General features: G+C 42.5%; 4 protein-coding genes across 4 annotated transcripts in view; 3 read left to right on the plus strand and 1 right to left on the minus strand.

Moving 5' to 3' along the window:
* The window catches only part of slc22a15 (solute carrier family 22 member 15), a 20,088-nt gene extending 18,924 nt beyond the window's left edge, over positions 1-1,164 (plus strand). The window contains exon 12 of the mRNA XM_080036788.1: positions 793-1,164. Coding sequence (XP_079892914.1) covers positions 793-837 — 45 coding nt within the window. The 3' untranslated portion in view covers positions 838-1,164. The remainder of the gene's footprint in view (positions 1-792) is intronic.
* Positions 1-20,000, plus strand: part of LOC307257872 (uncharacterized protein) — an 82,746-nt gene that overhangs the window by 25,869 nt on the left and 36,877 nt on the right. The window lies entirely within an intron of this gene.
* Positions 5,452-12,068, minus strand: LOC307257527 (uncharacterized protein; the record flags this gene model as incomplete). The annotated part of the gene is made up of 3 exons (XM_080036789.1): positions 11,985-12,068; positions 10,500-11,892; positions 5,452-6,928 (listed from the first exon to the last, which is right to left on the minus strand). The coding sequence occupies exons 2-3, from the start codon at positions 11,873-11,875 to the stop codon at positions 5,452-5,454; spliced, it is 2,853 nt and encodes a 950-aa protein (XP_079892915.1). The 5' UTR covers positions 11,876-11,892; positions 11,985-12,068.
* The window catches only part of LOC307257826 (TBC1 domain family member 12-like), a 32,258-nt gene continuing 26,233 nt past the window's right edge, over positions 13,976-20,000 (plus strand). Inside the window, exons 1-3 of the mRNA XM_080037179.1 lie at positions 13,976-14,711; positions 15,458-15,850; positions 16,741-17,178. Of these exons, the coding sequence (XP_079893305.1) occupies positions 14,200-14,711; positions 15,458-15,850; positions 16,741-17,178 (1,343 nt within the window). The 5' untranslated portion in view covers positions 13,976-14,199. The remainder of the gene's footprint in view (positions 14,712-15,457; positions 15,851-16,740; positions 17,179-20,000) is intronic.

The raw sequence follows: 20,000 nt of genomic DNA on the forward strand, positions 1-20,000 counted from the left end.
GTGTGTGTGTGTGCCTGTGTGCCTGTGTGTTTGTGTGTCTCTCTGTGTGTGTCTGTGTGTCTCTGTGTTTGTGTGTCTCTCTGTGTGTGCCTGTGTCTCTGTGTGTGCCTGTGTCTCTGTGTGTTTGTGTGTGTGTGTGTGTGTGTGTGTGTGTGTGTGCGTGCGTGTGTCTCTCTGTGTGTGTGTCTGTCTGTCTGTCTGTCTGTCTGTCTGTCTGTGTGTGTGTGTGTGTGTGTGTGTGTGTGTGTGTGTGTGTGTGTGTGTGTGTGTGTGTGTGAAAACAGGTCTTTGCCAGTTTATAGTCGTGGCTGTGGAGGATTTGGCATCTCCTACTGTTTAACAACTGGTGTCTCTGTGTTTCAGTTGAGATGATTTAAAGGTGGAGTCAGTGATTCAGGAGAATGCTTGTTGTGCCCATTTACAGAGCCTAGGCTGTGTATTAACACTGGATTTATTTCCCGTTTTAGCGCTCACACACAGTACAGACAGGTAGCGGATCATGAGGAGATATTCACTGATTTTGACAAAAAGTGATTTTGACAACAAGCGTTCTCCAGAATCACACACTCACTCACTCTCACTCACTCACTCACTCACTCACTCACTCACTCACTCACTCACTCACTCACTCACTCACTCACTCACTCACTCACTCACTCACTCACTCACACACTCACTCACTCACTCACTCACTCACTCACTCACTCACTCACTCACTCACTCACTCACTGTAGAAATAACAGAAAAAAACTTGCTCTAATAATTAATATATATATATTTTTTGGTTCACAGGCTCTTTTGTGCGAAGATGACCAACAGAAATTAATCAACAAATGAAGATGGCGCCTTGTCTTCCATCAGACATTTCACCTTTTCTCAGTTGTATTCCTTACGGAGCTGCCGGCCTTAAAATGGTGAAATGTACCTTTAAAAAAAACAACTTAAAGGGCCGTTCCCAAATGTCCCAAATGTAAACTGTTATGTCTGGAGCTATGCCATTGTAAACGGAGGCAGGGGACAAGTACATACTGCTGACAAAACAGTCGGAATTCAGGTACAAGACGAGTTATATTGGGAAAAGCAAGATGGCTGAAACATTCACTGCCTTTTGATATCAATGTCCTGAATGTGCATTTGTGCCTTATGAGCAAAGAATTATTATTATTATTTTTTTTTTTTTAAGATTATTTTTTGGCATTTTTTCACTTTATTAGACAGTGTTGTAGAGACAGAGATGAAATGTGTCAGAGAGAGGGGAATGACATGCAGAGAACGACCCGGGCTGGATTCTAACCCGGGTCTGCTGTGAAGAGGACAGACAGACAGACAGACAGACAGACAGACAGACAGACAGACAGACAGACAGACAGACAGAGAGGGGAATGACATGCAGAGAACGACCCGGGCTGGATTCTAACCCTGGTCTGCTGTGAAGAGGACTGAGACTCTATGGCTGCCCCAAGAAATGTCTTATACATTCCTAAGAGGTGGGATTTTTGAAAGTTGCTCCTTCAGAAAATGCCAGCGTTTCCAAACTGGGGTAAAAAGAGAAGGCAGGGCTGTAGTTGGATACACACTTTTTTCTAAACAGATAATTACAATATGTTAAAGGCCAAATGGGTGGTTTTTTTATGGTGTGAGGATTAAGTAATATATATTTTTTCTGAGTTTAAGTAAATTTTTATTTTTATTACTCTTTTTTTTTATTAAAGAAGTACATTTAAGTATTTTTTTTCTAAATTTTTTATTTTTTTTATTTTTTTTTTTATTGGAGAATATCCCACTTTTTCATTGATAAAATACCAGTTCCGTAAATTTAATTTTTTATTTTTTATTATTTCAACAATACACCTCCCTAATTTCCTTATTATCTTGAGTCTTAAACATATATTTTCTAGAGGGACCAGGGGAAAGGTGGGAGAGTATACATACTATGGACCAAATGCTTTGAATTCAGGTACAAGAGAAAAGCAAGATGCCTTTTTGTATCATTTTCTGAATGTGGCGTTTTGTTAGCCTGGAAATCCAGACCCTGATATCTTGAACGATAGAGGGTCTGGCGACGATCAATTGTAATTTCCAACTCAAGGGGCGGCTCCTACTCGTGCATTTCAAATGCCACTGCACGCAGTTGGATAGCACTACAACCAATCAGAGTGATGCACAAGGCGACGTAAGCCCCTTTCGTTTAGCGAACAGCTGTTAAACTGTTAAATTAAACGTTTGCCGTTGTCGGTCGGCAAAATAGAACATTCCACTTACTTGCTAATGAAAGATTTGAGTGCCGTCTTCCAAATCGTTAAGGGTCGAGGCCAAAGCAGTCTCAAACTCACACAACATATCCGCAGCCATCTCTGATGTTTACTATCACGGCTTCGACGCTGCTTCGACGTCGCATGCACGTCACTGTCGTCATCCGGTTACGTCCTCCCCAGAGTACCATATAAGGGGCTCTGGCGCGCCCGCCTGATTTCTGGTTTTCTTGATAAGCTTCAACGGAGCGTGTCCAGACCAACACGCGCAGCAAATTTCATTTGCCAGCGCCTAGTGGCAGGTCTGGGAATGCCAGGCTAGCGTTTTGTGCCTTATGAGCAAAATTTCCAACTAGGAAAGAAATTGATTTTACATTCCAGAGAGGTACGATAATCAAAAATCTGCTGTTCCCTTTCTTATAAGAGATATAGGTTGTGTTCCGAATCTCATACTCTTTCTTTTTTCTATTCTACATACTACATCCGACGATAAAAATAATCTAGTTAGGATGCAGTAGGCATACTATTGGGACATACTTTACCCTCTTATTTCATCATAACATTGCGCCTTGATCTTGCCTCTTGCTTTTATATCCGTCTCATCCCCGTTTGTTTTCATATGGAGGCTTCGTCGATGTGACGTCACTTCACGTGCGCACTGAATTGTGGGTCAGAATCGCCCAAATAGGATGCAGTTTTCAACACTAACAATCTTGGCCGGATGAAGTTGGACATCCGGGTACTTCTAACCATCCTAAATCTGGCCACAAGAATCGGGACATCCTAAATCTTTTTTCTACCATACTATATAGTAGAAAGTATGCGATTCGGAACGCAACCATAATGTTATAATGACATGGCGGGGTTGAATATGGACACACCTAGAACATGTCAAGGTCAGAATTATAGAAGTCCTGCTTGGTGTCTGTTTAATCCTTTTTTTTTTGGTATCACGACATGATGTATATTTTCTGTGCAGCGCGAGCGTGGATGTTTAGTATTTGTTTATAAATACATAAATAAGTAACAAGCAGAGGAAGTTACATATGACGTAAGACCTTTTAATTGTGGGACCAAAACGATTCTGACATTCCCCCTGAAGTGTGTGTGTGTGTGTTTGTCTGTCTGTCTGTCTGTCTGTCTGTCTGTCTGTCTGTCTGTCTGTCTGTCTGTCTGTCTGTCTGTCTGTCTGTAAATCAGCATTCACTTTAGACAAACTGAATCAATCAATGAGTAATTGATCGAAAGATTGCAGCAAAAACTATTGTGTGTGTGTGTGTGTGTGTGTGTGTGTGTGTGTGTGTGTGTGTGTGTGTGTGTGTGTGTGTGTGTGTGTGTGTGTGTGTGTGTGTGTGTGTGTGTGTGTGTGTGTGTGTGTGTGTGTGTGTGTGTGTGTGTGTGTGTGTGTGTGTGTGTGTGTGTGTGTGTGTGTGTGTGTGTGTGTGTGTGTGTGTGTGTGTGTGTGTGTGTGTGTGTGTGTGTGTGAGTGAGTGAGTGAGTGAGAGACTTTGTTGTGACCGTAACCTGAAATTATTCAACCAATGTACATTTAAGAAACACTTGATCGGCATTTTGCCTTCCGTGCCTTTAACAATTTATATATGTACAGCTCCGGAAAAAATTAAATGACCAGTCTGGATTTTTCTTCAATCTTCATCTCTACATTACTTAATGAAAATGCTCTTTAATGACAATATTTTTATCGTGAATTTGGTAGAAATGTTGTCAGTAGTTTATAGCATAAAACCAACATGTTCATTCTACTCAAACATGTGCCTATAAATAGTAAAACAATACACACTGAACATTTGGAGTGGTCTCTTCATTTTTTCCAGAGCTGTGTGTATATTATTTGTATAGTACTTTATTGAGATGTAATTATATATATCAAGATATTTGAAATGTGGTCTAAGATGTTTTGTATGCCATAATTTTGTATTTGTGTAGGCCTATACAATCACACTATTACAATGTTTACAATATAATAAACTAGATCTGTATATGGGGCCGTAAATGTCGTCCTGTGTTATTTTCTCGAAAAAATAACTCAGCCTTGTCAATACATTAGTGTGATTATTTGTGATTTCTTAAAGATATAATTTTTTTTTTGGCATTTTTATGCTTTATTGATAGTGTAGAGACAGAGTTGAAATGGGGCAGAGAGGGGAGTGACATGCAGAGAACGACCGCGGGCTGGAATCGAACCCGGGTCCGCTGCTGGCCGAGGCCCATGGGGGGGACGCCCTACCAACTGAGCTAAGGGCACCCCTTATTTGTGATTTCTTGCGAGGAACTTGTAAATCAAATCATTTGTAGTGGCATGGTATATTCCAAACTGGTGTAAAAATCCACCATTAAGCGTCTTTTGGCATATTTTTAAGAACAAAATGTCTCATAAATTAGACAATTAACAACATATGAACAAATCCTTCTGTAATAACCTTCAGAATAGTGCTGGGAATGATTATGGAAAGTTTAGTTGATGTAAGTGCTTTAGAAAGTTGAGATTTCTGGTTCAGAGTATTTGAAAAAAACTAATGTTGAGATAATGGCCGTTTAAGATGGTCGTATAGCAAAAATATACAGACGCAAACATCAAGTCAAGTCTATGCAATAGTCTATTCTATTCATTCAGATATTTTCATCATTCGTTCTTCATCAACATTCAGCAGTGTCAGCATTCACACCGCAATTTCTTCAGGAATTGCATTTCTAGTTAACTGTCACAGACTTAATTTCTCTAAAACTTTCTCTCAAACTGCTGCTTCTCACTCGCAGACCGTTTGTCCAATCGTCAAAATCATCAAACTGTGAGAATCATAGATAGTATATAATTTCAATTGGCAGTCATGTGAGGGGGAGGGGGTGGGGGAGGGCTCAGCGACAGACTGTTTACTGCTGCAGGGGGGGGGGGTATCCTTTATTATACTATCTATGGGTGTATCCAAGGGAGGGTGGGGGGGGGCTGGGGAGGAACAGTCTGAGTGCTCTTCAATAAACATTTGAGGAATCTAATCTTAAACATATAGGAGTAATACAAGATAAATACAATGTTTCTTATTGCACTAATAATTCTAACATCCGGAGATATGTCAGATGCAATATTTGCCATTTCAACATCGTGGCAGCCGTACTGACTAGTGAGACAGCAGTTGGACAGGTGAAGAAACTTACACCTTTAATTGTGATTATCTCTACTCTAGCTGCTCTGTTCCACTGTCACACAGACCTTCACTGGTAATATCTTCAGAGGGAGTTCATCTGTAGTGTTAAACCAAGGAAACATCCTCTCAGTGAAAGTGTGTGTGAAGGTGTGTATGTGTGTGTTAGTGTCAGGATCAGAGAAGGACAGTTTTCCTCTGGTCCAGTCCAGATTCACTCTGATCCTCTGGAACTTCTTCTTCAATGGGAGAACAGTGAGTGGAGTTGGTGGGGACCGTGCGTAGTATTTACCTTCATATAACCCTATTCTCCATAATCCAGACCATATGTTTCCCTTCCTCTGTCCAGACTCTGCTAACACACCCAGTGACCAGACTGTATTGTCTCCAACCTGGACGTCCCAGCTGTGAGTCCCTGAGTTAAAGCCCTCAAAGCTCAGGACAGAGCTGTCCCAATCACACCTCTCTGGATTATCAGGAAGCTGCTGTTTCTCTCCTCGTCTCACGCTGGTCAGATCTTCAGACAGGATGAGACTTGAACCAGCAGTGTTTGGGTCCAGAACCAGAGGAGTGTAGGAGACCATGTCCTTCATCTTGTTCCAGATGTTGAAGGTCAGGTTGCCCAGGTGTTTGGCCTCGTCTATCAGAGCTCCTGAGAGCAGCTGTGGATCATCTAGTATTGCCCCCTGCTGGACTCTGTCCACTGCAGCCTTGTAGTTGAGCAGGAATGAGACGTCTTCAGCTCTCAGCTGCTCCTCTGTGGCTCTGACTGTGTCTGAAAGAGCTGCTATCTCTCTGCTCAGAGCCTCCATCTTCTCCTTCATCATCTGACTCTTCTGCTCCTCTTCCTCCCTCAGTGCAGCCATCCTGGCTTTCTCCTCCTCTTCTAGAAACTGGTGAAGCTTCTTAAACTGATCCTGAATCTGCCTCTCTGTATATCGGACCTGGACCTTTATGTGTTCTGCTGTTTGATCAGACTTCACTTTAACTTGTTCAAAAAGCTTTAACTTCTCCTTTAAGAGCTCCAGAGTTTCCTCAAGTTTCTTCTTGTGTTGTGGTGCAGCTTCATCGATGGGTCTGAATCTGTGACCGTTGTGTTTCTCTGAATCTCTGCAGACGAGACAAACTGGCTGCTGATGGTCCAGACAGAAGAGTTTGAGTGTCTCAGAGTGCAGAGGGCAGAGAGCCTCTGAAGCTTTCTGATCTCTCTCCAGTGAGAAGGCCTCACACAGGTTCTTTAAGGCCAAGTTAGGAGGTGGTTCATCCCTCGAAGATCTGCTCTTACAAACTGGACACTCATGTGTTGGTTTCTCTCTCCACCAGTTCTTCAGACAGCCTTTACAGAAGCTGTGGCTACATGACAGAACAACAGGATCTCTAAAGATGTCTGTACAGACCGGACAGCAGAGATCCTCCTCTGATCTGGAAGCCATTTTGTCTGTGAGCGAAGCTGAAAACACAGACAGACAGAAAGTACAGTCAGACGTGTCTCCCTTCCCTCTTCTACCAACTTCCCTGAGATTAACTTTGAGTCAAACTCACCGTCAGTGTGTGGAGTGTCACAGTGTTGTAGGAGCTGGACTCACTCAGAGGAAGTTGTTACTTTGGTCTGAAGGAGAATCTCCGTGTGTCTCTTGGTGAAGTTTTGTCCGTCTGTCTATTCTCTTATTCTCTGCTCATTCTGGGCGTTTCCTCGGTCTAGTTTATTTTTTTGATTATCATTTGATTCCAGAGTCATCGTTTTTAGTGTGGGTGGACAGATAAGGGGAGCTGGGGGTGGACACGTGTATATGTGTGTGTGGGGGAGGGGGAGGGGGGGGGGGGGGAAATAAACTGTTTATGAAATATAGCTTTCGGAAAAAAAGTTGTCTTGTGGCACAACTTGCCCCCAGTGTGGTGTAAGTTGTGCAGTTGGAGAGAATACCATGGCCATTGATTTTGCCATTGATATATATCTCATAAACTGTAATGCAAGACAAATCCATTAGACAGTCACTTATTTAAGGTTTATTTAAAGTAAATATTTTACAAAGATTGAAGGACAATTTTCCTAAACAAGGCCTAGCAGATCTAATGGTTTTACCTGCAAAGCTCACAATGACAAAGTCACCATCATCATCTTTCTGGCCATCTGAACTCTCATCAGTGGTGTCATTAAGTGGAATTGAGATGTCACTCTCTTCTGAGCTACTGTAGACGATCACTTTCTTTTTGGTGACCAGCGTATACAGCCCTGCCACTGGCACAACTCTCAGAAATGTACTTTGCACTAGTTGCTCCGTGCTTGTGGAACCAACTGCCACCTGACAAATGTGATTCCCCCTCCATTTCTGCCTTTAAATCAAGGCTCCAAACCCATATGTTTCCTCCCCATTAATATCTTACCTCTGCACTACTATCTTTGTTTGTATGTGGATGTCTGGGTTTTATGTCTTTTATTTTGGTTATTGTTATTTTACCTTTATTGTTTACCTACTGAATGCACTATGTACAGCACTTAGGACAGTGCAAACTGTTATAAATGTGCTTTTATAAATACATTTTACTTACTTACTTACTTATAACTCACCTAGGCCCTCTGGCACAAATCACCCCAACCCCAGAATTTTGGATAATAAGCATGATGCAGCAGTTTAGGACTGACATTGTGCTCACTATATAGACTCAAAGTGTAGCATACTAAAGCCCCCGAGGTAGTAAAATTCCCGGAACAATTTCTCGCACCTTTCTTCCCTCGTTCCGCAACGGTCGCATTTATACAGCAGGGTGGAGGGCCGAAATTCCGGCATATTCCCGGCTTTCACTGGCTGTGTAAAAGGGGCTATTGAGAGACCATCTGGTTTCATATTACACATTGCACCTTTAATTTCTCTCAAACTTTCTCTCAAACTGCTGCTTCTCACCCACAGACCGTTTGTCCAATCGTCAAAATCATCAAACTGTGAGAAGCACAATTCCCTGCTGAGGATTTACTAAGAATATTGTGTCTGTAGTTTAATAACATGTGAGAAATAGACCAGTTTAAAAAAGTGGTACTGTTTACGTTTTCCAGAAAAGTATGTGGTAAAAAGTATTTTTGATTTACTTTATTGATCCCCAATGGGGAAACTGGTTTGCCACCGTAGTCTGTACAACATACAACACAGGAATACAGTCAGTCGCTGAGTGACATGTGACTACTGAAGCAAACATATATTTTTTCATATGTTGATCTGTGAGCGTCCAAGTCTCCTGTTACCGAGATGTTCTACAGAGAGATTCAGGAGGTCTTCAGTTCCTGCAGCAGCTAGGCTTTTTAATCATGACTGCTGATTTTATTTGATTGTATTACTGCACATTGCTCATTTGCACATCATAATATTGTTATATTGTTATTTATTCCCTTTTTTAACCTTCTATTTTTACTATGGTAGTGGACCACACTCCCCCTGTGACCATGCTTTAAGTTTGATGTTGTTACTGTTTACTGCTGCAGGGGGGGTGTATCCAAGGGAGGGGGGGGGGGTGAGCTGGGGAGGCACAGTCTGAGTGCTCTTCAATAAACAGTTGAGGAATCTAATCTTAGACATACAGGAGTAATAGGGGAGAACGGGGTAATTTGTCACACGGGTAGGTTGTCACAATCGTTATATCTCGGAACCAGAAGGCGCTGTCTGTTACATTTTGGTATGTAAATATCCAGAACTGGGATCAGAGGTCACCTCCATAGTCTTCCTTGGAGTTAGACTGCTGCATTTGAGGTGAGAGGACTGTTAGTGTTTTTCATGTCAAATTGAAAATATTTAGCTCCTCAGTATTTTTCTTCTAGGCTTTTACACAATGGGTTTATAACAAAACACTTGTTACCATAAAAAAGTGTGAAGGGTAAACTATAGTTTAGATTGTTTTTAGCAAGCTAATTAGTTGTCAGATGGTTGTTGGCCTTGATGCTAGCAATAGATTCCAGTTGGGGTTGGTCGTCACATTTTTTGGGGGGTTGGTTGTCATATGTTATCCAAAGGGTGCAGCCAGGAAAGGAACCCAATAACAAAAGAAAATGTCAAGCTGTATCCTCACTGACACCCCAGAGAAGGAGATAATTGAGCAGGAAAGGCAGCTAGCATGCAAAAGAGAAAAAGGACAACAAAATCAAAACAACCCAGTGCATCCCAAACTAGACCAGTTGCTAAGGCTACTTCACCCCAGTGCACTCCACCTCAGCTGGGGAAGAAGAAACAGAAGAGAAAGAGACAGGAGGAGGAATCTTCATCAGATGAAGAGGATAGTTTGTGTTTGGTTTGTATGGAAACGTTCTCCAGCACCGGTTCAGGGGAAGTATGGGAGAAGTGTTGTATGTGCAACTAGTGGGCACACAATCTCTGCTTAGTTAGAGTGAGCAGACTCTACATTTGCCATCACTGTAACTCAGATAGTGAATGTGTGCATCCTAGTTGAGTAGGCTATTATTGTTAGACCTATTTGTTTTGTTCGTTATGTTGTTACATACAGTAGGTTGGTCTTAATATGGATTTCCTTTTTGTTTATTCCTTGCTCATTTTGTGTTAAGATGCACAAAGTTGTGTAGGGCTATTTTTCAACTTGACAATGAAATTAAACTTTCAAATGTAGTTCTGCTTTCTTGCCTTCTTTTTAAGATTTTTCCCATAAAGATAACATTGTGACAAACAACCCCATAGTGTGTGATAACCGACCCCTTGATGGGGTTGGTTGTCACAATGTGTTAGAGTGTCTTTGATGGTAAATTTCTTCTTTATTACAATAAGTTAGAAAAAGTGAGGGGTAAACATTTCAAGCCAACACCTCAAGCTTCAATTTAATGTAGGAATGACTATTGAAAGATGTTTAGGTGATGAGCAATTCTCACTAGAGTAAAAAGTGTGCATACTTACCCCGGTCTCCCAAGGTAAATACAATGTTTCTTATTGCACTAATAAGCATTCTAACATTTGAGTCCGGTGATATATCTTATTCTTATGCAATATTTGCCATTACAACACGGTGGCAGCCAATAGTGAGACAGCAGTTAGACAGGTGCAGAAACTTTTACCTTTAATTGTGATTATCTCTACTCTAGCTGCTCTGTCACACTGTCACATAGATCTTCACTGGTAATATCTTCAGAGGGAGTTCATCTGTAGTGTTAAACCAAGGAAACATCCTCTCAGTGAAAGTGTGTGTGAAGGTGTGTATGTGTGTGTTAGTATCAGCATCAGAGAACGACAGCTTTCCTCTGTTCCAGTCCAGATTCACTCTGATCCTCTGGAGCTTCTTCTCCACTGGGAGAACAATGTCTGGAGCTGGTGTTGACTCTGCTGAGTATTTACCCCCATAGAGCATTATTCTCCAGGATCCAGACCATATGTCTCCCTTCCTCTGTCCAGACTCTGCTAACACACCCAGTAGCCAGGCTGTACTGTCTCCAACCTGGACGTCCCAGCTGTGAGTCCCTGAGTTAAAGCCCTCAGAGCCCAGGACAGAGAAATGATCAAACCTCTCTGGATTATCAGGAAGCTGCTGTCTCTCTCCTTGTCTCAAACTGGTCAGATCTTCAGACAGGATGAGATATGGACTAGCAGTGTTTGGGTCCAGAACCAGAGGAGTGTAGGAGACCATGTCCTTCATCTTGTTCCAGATGTTGAAGGTCAGGTTGCCCAGGTGTTTGGCCTCGTCTATCAGAGCTCCTGAGAGCAGCTGTGGATCATCTAGTAGTGCCCCCTGCTGGACTCTGTCCACTGCAGCCTTGTAGTTGAGCAGGAATGAGACGTCTTCAGCTCTCAGCTGCTCCTCTGTGGCTCTGACTGTGTCTGAAAGAGCTGCTATCTCTCTGCTCAGAGCCTCCATCTTCTCCTTCATCATCTGACTCTTCTGCTCCTCTTCCTCCCACAGTGCAGCCAACCTGGCCACCTCTTCCTCTACTAGAAACTGGTGAAGCTTCTTAAACTGATCCTGAATCTGCGTCTCTGTGCGTCGGGCCTGGACCTTTATGTGTTCTGCTGTTTGATCAGACTTCACTTTAACTTGTTCAAAAAGCTTCAACTTCTCCTTTAAGGGCTCCAGAGTTTCCTCTAGTTCCTTCTTGTGTCGTGGTGCAGCTTCATCGATGGGTCTGAATCTGTGACCGCTGTGTTTCTCTGAATCTCTACAGATGAGACAAACTGGCTGCTGATGGTCCAGACAGAAGAGTTTGAGTTTCTCAGAGTGCAGACTGCAGAGAGCCTCTGAAGCTCTCTGATCTCTCTCCAGTAAGAAGGCCTCACACAGGTTCTTTAACGCAAAGTTTAAACGAGGTTGTTTCTTTGAAACTCTTCTCTTACAAACTGGACACTCACGTGTTGGTTTCTCTCTCCAGCAGTTCTTCAGACATTCTCTACAGAATCTGTGGCTACATGACAGAACAACAGGATCTCTAAAGACGCCTGTACAGACCGGACAGCAGAAATCCTCTTCTGACATGGAAGCCATTTTGTCTGTGAGCGAAGCTGAAAACACAGACAGACAGAAAGTACAGTCAGTAGTGTCTCCCTTCCCTCTTCTACCAACTTCCCTGAGATTAACTTTGAGTCAAACTCACCTTCAGTGTGTGGAGTGTCACAGTGTTGTAGGAGCTGGACTCACTCAGAGGAAGTTGTTACTTTGGTCTGAAGGAGAATCTCCGTGTGTCTCTTGGTGAAGTTTTGTCCGTCTGTCCTTATTCTCTTGTTCTCTGCTCATCATTTCTGGGCGTTTCCTCGGTCTAGTTTATTTTTTTGATTATCATTTGATTCCAGAGTCATCGTTTTTAGTGTGGGTGGACAGATAAGGGGAGCTGGGGGTGGACACGTGTATATGTGTGCGTGTGGGGGAGGGGGAGAGGGGGGGGGACTGTTGAAGAAATATAGCTTTCGGAAAAAAAATGTAGCATACTAAAGCAATAAAACATGTGTCAAATGTTTTCAAACTTGTCTATAATTGTTCAGACAAAATAATCTAAAAACCTTGATCATGGAAATTTTATTTTGAAAGGCAAACAACTGTTTTTTGAGCTTAAATGTGCTTATATCTTATTCCACGTTTCTCCCTTCTTTACAGGATGAGTCAAATGGATGGCTCTTCTTAAATATGTGGTCACATTTCCAATTTCTTCTATGGTTTTCTAGAAACAAGGGGTGGCACAACTTCCCCACCGGCACAACTCAGGCCACTCTCCCCTACATACATACTATATATATTTTTTTATTTTTTTTCTCTTCTTCTCTTTCTCAGTTGTTGTTGAATTGTATCCATTGTTATTGCTATACGTCATTGCAAACGAGGGTCACCCCTCAATTGATCTCTTGAGTATAAATAAAGGTTAAATTAAATGAAAATTAAATATGGATTTGGTCATCAGGAAAAAGTTGTTATTTATTTTATTTTTTTAACCTTTATTTATACAGGTAAATCCCATTGAGACCGAAGACTCTTTTACAAGGGAGACCTGTTTTTCCTTTCCCACGTTACCATTCACACACATTCATACACCGATAGCAGGCTAACTATCGACATTCACACGACGTGTGTGAATGTCTGTCATGCGAATCAGGTTGATCCAATCCAATGTGGCTTTGAAAATCCACTACTATTGACTACGATTTTCCGAAGTCTAGATTCTGCTGAACCAGATTAAACTTTTAGAAAACTGTGCTCTAGAGTTTTTACCAGGGCTGGGATGGTGAACCTCCAGCAGTTGGTGAGAAGAGGAAAAAGAACAGAAAAAGGAGAGTTCTGCCCATTCAGCAAACAGACAAGGTTTAGTCAAATAAACACCTGAATGTACATGTTGGACCTTTGATTTATACTAGTATGAAAGAAGACATGTTATGGAAGATAAATAGACACAAATCTCACTTTTTTTTATGCCTGACTTTCACTTATAATTAAGTGTGACAACTTTTTATTCCAACAAGTACAAATGTAATATTCCCTGCGTTCCAATCCCCATACTTCCCTACTATTTAGTACGCCAGAAAAAGATTTAGGATGTCCCAATACATGCACGTCAATTGTAGTATGCTGAAAATACATTAATGCCCCACTAACTCAAATAGCATTTTGGAGTACTCGTCTTTATTCTTGACATTTCTTGACATAATGAAAATCAATCTTCCTTATCTGATTATTTTTTCTCTCCTGTCTGTGGCCCTAAAACTCTTCTGTACTTTAGTATGTAGTGTAGTAAAAATACTAAAACTCTTCTGTACTTTAGTATGTAGTGTAGTAAAAAGAAAGAGTATGTGAATTGGAACACAGGGATAATGTATTTTGATCTTTGATTTTTTTGGTTACGTATTTACTTTAGGGTCAACGGGGTCAGGAAAGGAATCCCAGTTGCAGTGACGCGTTGTGAACTGTAGATGACGCTGCCAGCCCTCTCAGCGAATCAAAACACAGGGATCGAGCTCGTGGGGGTGGGGGTGAAGGGAAGGGGACATGACGTCACTGTTGGGGTATTTTCAAGATGGCGCTGGACTGTGGTCACCGGGAATACCGCTGTTGCCGCAGCAGCGAGATAATAAACGTTCACGGGATTTAATTAATCTTTTACTCGAATGACAGAGGGAAATATAGGCATTTTAAAGACACAATGCCAATGAGGGAACGAGTGTCTGTTGGTGATGTTGTAAAGTCACTGTCGAATTAAATAAAAAATGGTAGCCTCTGCTTCTTCAAAGAACAACACAACCTACTGTGGTCGTGGAGCTCGGACCGGGGAGCCCAAGGATTTCACGCCGGGGTTCGGTGCTCGATTGTCGGACTGAGTGGGCGCCATGGAGTCGGTAAAAGAGAATGGAGGGTCCTTCGGTGTGGACTTAAACGAGAATGAAAATGGTGAATTAGGCGATTTAGGAGGTCCGAAATCACTTATAAAAGACGCACTCATAGCTGTGAAGGGTCATGTTTATTTGACCGGTAACGGTAGGAGTGGAAACGTAAACACAGACGATGAAAATAGCGATAAAGTGATTTTGGAGAGAATTATTTTTCCAACTGACAGTACTGGCGATGGTGGGGAGGACCATGGCGGCCTTAACGGGTTTACCGAGTCATTTGGGCCGTTTGAAGGGGTTGTTTCTGGGGGGTTTGAGGGCGAAGGAGACGGCCTAGCTTCCTGTCCAACGGCGGGGCTACACGGTTTGGTTTCACAAGCGATGGTGGGTGAGAGCGGAGAATCGAAGGAAAGCAAGCCGAATTCCGACGTCGATTCTCGGGGAGAGGAGCCAACTGACACCGCTGACGAGGCGAATCATGCTCCGTTGACCGTGGAGACGCACCAACCAGGGTTAGTGACAGCTTTCTTATCATGAGTGAAAATCCAAGCACTTTTAATATACAAGTTCAATATATGTGGGGGAATACGTTCTTATAATATAATTTCATACATTTCCCTATCTGTTGAAGGTGGAGTCAGCGATCCTGGAGAACGCTTGTTGTCAAAATCAGTGAATATCTCCTCACGATCAAACAACCTGTCCAAATATTGTGTGTGCAGCGTGAACGGAAAAAAATCAAGTGTCAGTACACAGCAGCATATGCTATGGAGGGGCCCTTTGTTAACATACCAGTTTACAGAGCCTAGGCTGTGTAACAATTGTTTCAGCACACACTGTACTGACATGTAGTGGATCGTGAGGAGATATTCACTGATTTTGACAAGAAGTGATTCTGACAAGTATTCTCCAGTATCACTGACTACTATTGACTATTGACTAATATCTAATTGCTGCCACTCTTCACCACTGTGTAAATGTTTCAATTGTTTTTCTCTTCACCTGTTGTTGTGTATTTGATGTATTTGCGTTGAATATTGTTTATGTATTGTTGTTTTTCCTTTGAATTTGTTTGATCTCGACGTCATTGTAAATGAGGGTCACCCCTCAATTGGTCTCTCGAGGATAAATAAAAGTTAAATAAAAAAAACCAAAATAAACATCTTTAAAATTGACTTTTAATCCCATCATTTTGACATTTGTGTAATATATCTTAAGATTTCAAACACACTATTTACTTTTTTTCCATTTTTTCCAGACTATGTTCGAGCCCTGACCAACAGAACTGCGAATGCACCACAGCCAACAACACCACTACTACAGATTCAGCCCTTGACTTGTGCCTTGATGAACAACACACACCCAACGGAGATGTGGATGGTGATGGTGATGTGGATGTGGATGTTGACAGCCCAGAAAGGGAGTCTTCCAGCCCGATTTCGGAGCGTGATTTTGGGGAGGAAGTGAAAGAAGTCAACGGTGGTTTTGGTTTTAACATTGTGACAAAGACCAGAGAGCCGTGGGACCTGTGGCCCGACGAATCTGAATATAATTCATCTGAAAATATAAACGACACGGACTTCCATTTTGAGCCGAGTGCAAAGCAAGAAAACGTTTCTGGATGCCAAAGTGACTGCAGCGAAACATTGGTGTAAGTTATTGACAATTTCTCAATGTAAAGGCTTTTTATTTGTGGTCTAAATCGCTAGTTTCATCACAATACGATATTAGTTGTATCATTAGACAATATTATGATATAAAATACGAGAGGGAGTATGTTGTGGACCTATATCAGCACGGCTGTGATTCGGTTGTAGGCACAAGGGCGCACCTTTTTAAAGGCTTTTCGTATAAAGGTGTAGTCAGCGATTCTGGATGACGCTTGTTGTCAAAATCAGTGAATATCTCCTCATGATCCACTGCCTGTTCTTTGAACGTCACTAGCTTTGTTCAGAGGGCTGCAACTAACGATTATTTTGATAATCGATTAATCTGTCGATTATTTTCTCGATTAATCGATTATTCATCGATTAGTATTTTGGCCCGTAAAATGTCAGAAAATTGTGAAAGATTTTGATAAATTTTCCAAAGCCCATGTTGACGTCCTCAAATGTATTTTTATGTCCAAATCACAAAGATATTTCAGTTTACTGTCATAATAGGATTAAAGAAACCAGAAAATATTCACATTTGAGAAGCTGAAATCAGAGAATTTGGACATTTTTTATTAAAAAAGTACTTGAAATGATTAATCGATTATCAAAATAGTTGGCGATTATTTTAATAATCGATTAATAATCGATTCTTCGATTAATCGTTGCAACTCTAGTTCAGATACCAGTTTACAGAGCCTAGGCTGTGTATTAACACTGGATTATTTTTCAGCACACACACAGTACAGACAGGTAGTGGATCATGAGGAGATATTCACTGATTTTGACAACAAGCGTTCTCCAGAATCACTGACCCCACCTTTTTAATTCTTCTTATTTGTGTGAACTAACTACATTTTTAATTTTTTTTCTTCTATTTATTTCTTAGGGAGGACGCCCCACCAGCACCTGCTTCCCTGTCCCACGACCCCCCCACTTTCCCTGGATCGAAAAGTGCCAAACTCCCCAACGGTGAAATAGACCCTGAACCCACCATCACACGCAACCATGACTACTACGCAGAGGACACCGATGATTTCACCGACTTTATCAGTTTACCTGTTCGACCGCAAACCCTACGGACTAACAATCCAAACCTCACCCTGTCCCTGAGTTGTGACGCCACACCTTTATCGCCCCACGGAGAAGAAGAAGGGGCAAATGGGTTTTACTATGAGGGATATGAGGAGGATTTTAGGGCCAGTTGTGAGGCAGGGAGACGGAAAAGCGCTCCGGATAATCTACCGGACCTCACGGAGCAAACAGACGGATCAACGGACCCTAAGATGATGCCAAAGAGGTTCGGGATCGCAGATTTCTTCACTAGGTAAGTACATGATTCGAAAATGTTTTGGTAAAAAAAGCTAAAAATTGGTCCTCACGAAGATGCATTTACAAGTACACAGACACACACACATAAACACGGCAGACACACACACAGACACACACACACACACACACACACACACACACACACACACACACACACACACATACATAGATACATACAGATGCATTGCAGATTTCTTCACAAGGTAAGAACATGGGTCACACACTTGATAAAATGGAAGAGAATTGGTCCTCACAAATATTAACTTCAAACACAGACAGACAGACACACGCACGCACACACACACACACACACACACAGACACACACACACACAGACACAGACAGACACACACTTTTGTACAGGAAGTGAGATGATGTAATGGTCTGACCCTTGACAACAGCTGTAACATGTGCATTGTGGTGACAGAGGTTAAAGGTGCAGTCAGTGATTCTGGAGAACACTTGTTGTCAAAATCAGTGAATATCTCCTCATGATCCACTACCTGTCTGTACTGTGTGTGCGCTGAAGAAAAATCCATTGTTAATACACAGCCTAGGCTCTGTAAACGGGCATGTTGCTGACTACAGTGGTCCCTCTTTGCTTACATACCAGTTTACAGAGCCTAGGCTGTGTATTAACAGTAACACTGGATATTTTTTTTCAGCACACATAATACGGACAGGTAAATCACGAGGAGATATTCACTGATTTTGACAGAAAGTGATTTTGACAACAAGCGTTCTCCAGAATCACTGACTCCACCTTTTAAAGTGTGTGATGGTTGAAAGCAGCATTTAAATAGAAAGCAGAAGAAGAGAGTGAGCATTCTAAAGCCCTGAGGAGAGAGTCACTATGAGTCACTGAACCATACTGTACAACATTGTGTGTGTGTGTGTGTGTGTGTGTGTGTGTGTGTGTGTGTGTGTGTGTGTGTGTGTGTGTGTGTGTGTGTGTGTGTGTGTGTGTGTGTGTGTGTGTGTGTGTGTGTGTGTGTGTGTGTGTGTGTGTGTGTGTGTGTGTGTGTGTGTGTGTGTGTGTGTGAACCGCACTGTATCATTTACTGAAACATATGAACCACTGTGTCAGGATTAACACACAGATTGTTACACTGCTGTAGGCTGCAGACTGAAAGGACCAGTGTGTGTGTGTATCTTTGTGTGTCTGTGTGTGTCTGCCTGCCTTCCTGCCTGTCTTTCTGCCTCCCTGTCTGTCTGTCTGTCTGTCTTGTCTGTCTGTCTGTCTGTCTGTCTGTCTGTCTGTCTGTCTGTCTGTCTGTCTGCCTGCCTGCCTGTCTGCCTGTCTGTCTGTCTGTCTGTCTGTCTGTCTGTCTGTCTGTCTGTCTGTCTGTCTGTCTGTCTGTCTGTCTGTCTGTCTGCCTGCCTCTCTGCCTGCCTGTCTGTCTGCCTGCCTGCCTGTCTGCCTGCCTCTCTGCCTGCCTGTCTGTCTGTCTTTCTGTCTGCCTCCCTCTCTGTCTGCCTCCCTCCCTCCCTCCCTCCCTGCCTCTCTGCCTGCCTGTCTGTCTGTCTTTCTGTCTGCCTCCCTCTCTGTCTGTCTGCCTCCCTCCCTCCCTCCCTCCCTCCCTCCCTCCCTCCCTCCCTCCCTCCCTGTCTGTCTGTCTGTCTGTCTGTCTGTCTGTCTGTCTGTCTGCCTGTCTGCCTGCCTCTCTGCCTGCCTGTCTGTCTGTCTTTCTGTCTGCCTCCCTGTCTGCCTCCCTGTCTGTCTGCCTGCCTGTCTGTCTGTCTTTCTGTCTGTCTGCCTGCCTGTCTGTCTGTCTGTCTGTCTGTCTGTCTGTCTGCCTGTATGCCTCTCTGTCTGACTGACTGTCTGTCTGCCTGTCTGTCTGTCTGTCTGCCTGCCTCTCTGCCTGCCTGTCTGTCTGTCTTTCTGTCTGCCTCCCTCCCTGTCTGTCTGTCTGCCTCCCTCCCTCCCTGTCTGCCTCCCTCCCTCCCTCCCTCCCTCCCTGTCTGTCTGTCTGTCTGTCTGTCTGCCTGTCTGTCTGCCTGTATGCCTCTCTCCCTCCCTGTCTGTCTGTCTTTCTCCCTCCCTGTCTGTCTGCCTGCCTCTCTGCCTGTCTGTCTAAATGGTTAAACCCCTGACTCACTCACCCAGCTTGACATATTCTATAATCACTCTATACTCAAGCCCTCTTCTCACATGCAGGCAGCCTTTTCTCAGCAGTGTTGTTTTCACACATTTTATCGCGCACCATTTTATCTCGCCTAAACCATTTACTTCGTCCCTGCGTTCCAAATCACACACTCGTTCTTTTTACTACACTACATACTAAAGTACAGAAGAGTTTTAGTCTTTTTACTACACTACATACTAAAGTACAGACAAGTTTTAGTCTTTTTACTACTCTACATACTAAAGTACAGAAGAGTTTTAGGGCCAAAGACAGGAGAGAGAGAAAAAACAATCAGATAAGGAAGATTTTTTTTTTCATTATGTCAAGAAATGTCAAGAATAAAGACGAATACTCCAAAATGCTATTGGAGTTATTGGGGGCATTTATGTATTTTCAGCATACTGCAATTGACGTGCATGTATTGGGACATCCTCGATCTTTTTCTGGCATACTAAATAGTAGGGAAGTATGGGGATTGGAACGCAGGGTTAGTATGTTAACTTGTGTCGTTCATCGCGCTTGGTGTGAAGTGAACGCCCCTTAAAGAAAATATTTCAATTGAAGAGCATGAATTTGTCTAGAATTTGTTTTATCATAGCGTCCGAAAATACAACTTTAAAACAGCATAAAGAAGGACCATGCTAAATAAAATCAAAATCAATTACATCATTTTTTTTTAAGAAACTTT

The sequence above is a fragment of the Ammodytes marinus genome, assembly GCF_949987685.1.
Source record: "Ammodytes marinus genome assembly, chromosome: 11".
Classification (NCBI taxonomy): Eukaryota; Metazoa; Chordata; class Actinopteri; order Uranoscopiformes; family Ammodytidae; genus Ammodytes; species Ammodytes marinus.